This window comes from Coregonus lavaretus (genome assembly GCF_964263955.1).
Source record: "Coregonus lavaretus genome assembly, chromosome: 28".
Taxonomy (NCBI): Eukaryota; Metazoa; Chordata; class Actinopteri; order Salmoniformes; family Salmonidae; genus Coregonus; species Coregonus lavaretus.
This window is the reverse complement of record NC_140015.1, coordinates 19,917,094-19,922,240: the sequence shown is the minus strand read 5'-3', so window position 1 is coordinate 19,922,240 and position 5,147 is coordinate 19,917,094. Positions and strand designations below refer to the sequence as shown.

The 5,147-nt window shown below is 43.7% G+C and overlaps 1 protein-coding gene across 1 annotated transcript; it reads right to left on the bottom strand.

Annotated features, from left to right (window-relative positions):
* Positions 1-257: 257 nt before the first annotated feature.
* Positions 258-4,296, bottom strand: LOC311104017 (uncharacterized protein). The gene is made up of 2 exons (XM_084145664.1): positions 3,987-4,296; positions 258-2,696 (listed from the first exon to the last, which is right to left on the bottom strand). The coding sequence occupies exon 2, from the start codon at positions 2,599-2,601 to the stop codon at positions 1,435-1,437; it is 1,167 nt and encodes a 388-aa protein (XP_084001790.1). The 5' UTR covers positions 2,602-2,696; positions 3,987-4,296; the 3' UTR covers positions 258-1,434.
* Between the last annotated feature and the right edge of the window lie 851 nt (positions 4,297-5,147).

Here is a 5,147-nt window from a genome sequence, read left to right as displayed (position 1 = left end):
TGGATATAATGGTATCCTAACAGTGGGAGGATCAAGTGCAGGGGTGGGCAATAATTTTGGCTCGAGGGCCACATTGGGATTTACAAATTCAGCTTAGGGCCGCACACATTTTATTTTTAATCAAACCTCTCGCGGGCCAGATTGAATGGGCTCACAGGCCGTTGACCACCCCTGATACTGTATGTTGCCCATCCATGATCAAGTGGCTGCTTGACTTTTAGATTATTAGAAAGTTTATAATCAAAATGGGACAAAAATATTTCATTTCAAAGATTTATTCACAAGTACAAAAATTGATATTCATACAGATATTCACATAACAACAAATATTTTCATCACCTAGATACCGTTTACAGTGCATGTCTAGTAATTACACATACCATGTATTCTTTGGACAAGGCTAACAAAAAGTATTCAACTGAGACATGAAAACACTTTCACTAGTTGCCAGACACAGTGTGTTGTCCTACATGAAGCATACCACATTTCATTGATTGACATGGTGTGTGTGTGTCCTCACAGCTATGCTGTTGACTGTGCAATGGAATGATACAGTATTAGTTGATTTCCAATTGTCCTCATCCAAAGTCCATTGTGTTACAATACATTAAAGAGATGACAATAGTTCAAAGTCCCCATTCAGGGACTGGAGACCGTCACCTTTCAGGTTATCTGTCCTCATACTGTCTCTTCTCTCCTTTCTATGGTTGTGTTTACAGTTTAAAAGAGTGTGGTGTTCTTTCCTCATGCCTATTCAAACCGAATGAGTGCCAATGCCACAGCACTAATAATGAGTTTGTTGAAGTTCCAGTTGAATTACAGTGTACATTAGTTCAGCCCCAGTTCACCTCAATGTCTCAATCACTGACATTGCTTTGTCTGTGGTTGTGAGACCTTGAGAAGCAGCATTGTTGTACATGCAGAGTGGAAATGACAGTCAATAATACAGTATCCTCTGGAGAGGTGAGGCAGTGTCCTCTTGTGTCAGTGTTTTTGAGGGTCTCACAGTGTATGAGGCAGAGGGCCATAAGTGAACCAACACATATAGCTTTGTGCTTTCATAAGGTGATGATGGGATTTTGTCCCTGTTACAGAAACAGTTCTCTATTGAGCCGTGGATAAGCATTTAGGAGTTTAGGAGTAGAAAATCATGACAACTCAAAATTAGAGGGTAAAAATACACACACTACAAAAACATCAAGGTAAACAGTTGGAATTGAGGAGTTGGTGGATCATAGTCCAGTTGGCCTAGGGCATTGGTTTGTCACCATAGCAGCTCAGTGTGCCAAGGTACTGTGGTGTTTAGAGTCTCTGTTTCCCTCATTATCTCATTTTCACCATGTGTGTGTGCTTATGTTAGTATGCTAGCTCAGATTGAGCTTCATCTTCTGGGATGGGACAGTTCAGCAAGCATTCACTGACTCAGTCCTGGGCTCAGTTCACTTTAGCCAGCAGCTGCTCTGAGAACAGCTTCTTGAGCTGGGCCACCTCTTCACTGAGGGAGCTAAGGTGGGACTTGAGGACATTGTTCTCTGTATGGTAATGAAACTCTGGCTGGCCCTGTGGGGATGTAGGGTGGCCATACTGAAGGGACTCTTGCCGTTGTCGCCCCCTCCTGGTCTCCTCTCCCTCCTGCTGCTGTGGCCAGACTCCTGCCCCCTCAGCTCCACCCAACATGATGTGTCCGCTCGCTGCTTCCCGGGGACCGTCTCTTGCTCCCATTGACTGTATGGGGCTGTGCCTGATGTCCTCCCCACTGCTGGGGATCTTAAAGCGCATTTTGTGAGGAAAGTTCTTTATGCCCTCCCCAGACTCCACTTTCCCCATCATCACTCTGGAGAGCTCCCCAGGGAAGTGTCCACTGTGGTGCACCTGTGCCTCTGCAGGGGACTGGTGGAGCTCGTAGCCCAGCTCCTCTGCTCTGTGTGGGGACAGTTTGCCATGATCACTAAGCCGTTCCTCAAAGGAGAGGGGGCTCCCTACACTGGAGCTGCCAGGGGTGGAGAACCCAGAGTCCTCTGACATGCTGCCAGCGTCCCTGGAGCCTCGCACGCTGAACTGGCCCCCGTGGGCAGCAGGGTGGCTCCCTGGTCCACTGGGCAGATAGTAGTGTGGAGCCAAGGTCTGTGGAGCACAGGCGGCTGCGGTGAGGGGCAGGATGGGTGTGTTGGTGGGATCTTTGACCAGGCCGAAGCGGAACTTGAGAGCCAGCATCTCGGCCCTGAGACGTGCATTCTCTTCCAGCAGCGCCAGCACGCGATTCTCCACCACCATGTCGTTGACGCGGCGCTTCTCCCTGGAGCGCTTGGCCGCCTCGTTGTTCTTCTTGCGCTTGTCCCAATAGCCATCATCCTTCTTCTCGCTGGGGATGAACTCACGCTTCCGCCTGAGGGCATTCCCAGAGGCGGGTGGGTCATTGGTGCGCTTCAGAGCAGAGGTGCGTCCGAGCAGAGAGCGGGCCAGCAGGCTGCTAGAGGTCAGGATGGACACGGCCTCGTCTGTGAAGGACAGGGGCCCACCAGGTGCAGCACTGGACTCCCCACCACTCTGCTCCCTCATGTCTTGAGAATCTTCTTCAAACATCTCACTGGTCACACTCATGGTTTTGCTGTGTTGAGATGTTCTGTTCTTCAGATAGTGTCTCAAAATCCAGTGTCATGGAACGGTATGGCGGTAAATTGTTGCAATAGCCCCACCTAGCGTTCAAAAGAGGAAGAAGAAATGGAGAGGGGGATTTAGTTATGCAAGATCGGTTACAACACAATGTTATGTAACCCCATTACATCTTTCCAGTTAAACTGGAGCTACTTGCACAACAACCCCACATGACTCTTGAATAAGAAACATTATGTACTAAGTGCTAGACAGACATTTTAATCTCTTTTGAAAATGTTTACAATATAATAATCAAAGTGGGCACCTGTCAGCAGTCTAAAGGTTAAACGGTTAATTATAAGATCTATATTCTGATTTCTTTAATAAATATAAGGCTAAAATGTTATTGTTTTTTCCTCCCAATTCTAAAGAAAGCTTTTATTATCGCTGTCCTGACCCAATGACTGGAACTGATGTTGCTTCATCAGACTAAATCAGTGTTGACCTACATGTAGGCTAACTTAGTGTTATCTAACACACCGTATCAACCTCTAGAAAAATCCGCGCAATGACCTGCATTGATTGCCTTGTCTATTTTAAATTTCACTAAAACAAAATGGCTTAACATTTTGAGTTCATGACCAGACGTTATATCTTGCAGGAATCGAATTGCATCAAGGACATTGATAAGAGCAATTGCCTAGTTTGCGAGTTGAGAATACTCTGCGCCTCACTGCTATACCCTCCGTTCTTTTAAAATTGGTTCGCTGTATGGATCGAACTGTTAACCTACATCCCTAAGCGAAGACTGAACTGGTTCTTCTCTAAACCTTTTAGTGGATGTCATTCTTAATTCCAGTCAGATATACAAAATAAACGAAATAACCCACTGAAACCGCAATTAAAAGTTTCAACAGACTATTGCAATGAAGGTCCTGTTAAGCATAATTGCATACTTGTTCCACCAAGTCTATTCAGATCATCTTAATTCATCATACTTATTTGACTTTAAAATAATGTTTGTGTACTACCTAATAATGACATTTGTTGAGTAGTTGTTGCTTTGGCTACATTCATTTAGAATAGTCAAACAATATATATATATATATATATATATATATATATATATATATATATATATATATATATATATATATATTTTTTTTTTTTTTTTTTGGTAAACATCTAAAGCTGAATCGAAAGTAGGCTATAGTTTTCTTTACTTGGTAAATATTTGATTTTATATAACCTCATCATGGTAGCCTACATAATTGATAGACTTCTGTTATAGGCAACAATGTCACATTTGTGCTCATTATGCTTGCCTATTCTCTGTAGTTTAATGAATGCACTGTTGAAATATATGGCATTTGTGAAAATTGTAAAATTACCTTGAGTTGGATTCTCGTTGTTTCAGAAAAGCACCGACCTTTCAATTTCGTGTCACAATGTAAAGCCGCGTCACAATGTAAAGCCAACAGAGCGATCGTAATAATTCAGCAGCTTCGATTCAGCACTGGGTCATCGAATACATAGGATACTTTGTTGCCTGCACGGAGTAGGATACTGTTGGCCTACTCAGTATTAGGCTACTAGTCGTTCTTACACCTTGCGTCTCGCGTTTCTGCTCCACTTGGAATGCTGCAGCTCCTATTTGTTTCTTTCCCGGTGAAGTTCAGCCGAGGACGTTCCCTATCCTCACTTGAACCAATTGGCCGCGTATGTGTGGTGCGCTCACTGAGACCGCCTCTCTCCATGCTAAGACCCACCCCGCAAGGGAAAGCTCACATAACGTTATCCTGCTCATGCATCATCAACTGAACTCGCTCGCCCATCCTTTCGTAACAATTAAGTAATATTTACAGCTCTGGCTCCCTCTCACTCTCCCTGCAGATTTCCAATAGACTTATGCTCTTCAACCCAATATCAGCTTTATGGATGGCATGCTTGGTATCAGGTCAAAGTGAGTGACAGATCCGAGTTATTGGAATAGAATTGAGAAAGAAAAAATGCCAGCAGTCATTATGCAAGCACATCACAGTTTTTCAGCATATGGTGATCTCCACTGAATCCATTCTCCATTATAAAAGGAGACATTCCTAAAAAATATATTGAGCTGTATGTGTCTGGAGGGATATAGTTACATTTACATTTACATTTTAGTCATTTAGCAGACGCTCTTATCCAGAGCGACTTACAGTTAGTGAGTGCATACATTTTTTATATTTTTTTAAATACTGGAATCGAACCCACAACCCTGGCGTTGCAAATGCCATGCTCTACCAGTTCAGGGAAATACTCTCTGTTTTCCATATTGCTTCTTTTGCAATGATCCATCTTCCACAGTGTCAATGAACTCCATAACATAAGCCAAGCGCTTGACCCAGCCTTGCGAAATATTCTCAGAATCTCAGAAAAACACAGTGTAGGCCTACTACTTATCATACTAAATGGAGGGTCTCGGATTTACGTACAGAATAATCCGAAATGTTCTGAGACCAGGTTGCAACCGTAGGTGGTTTAATGTGTTCTTCAGGGGTTCAGCAGTCACA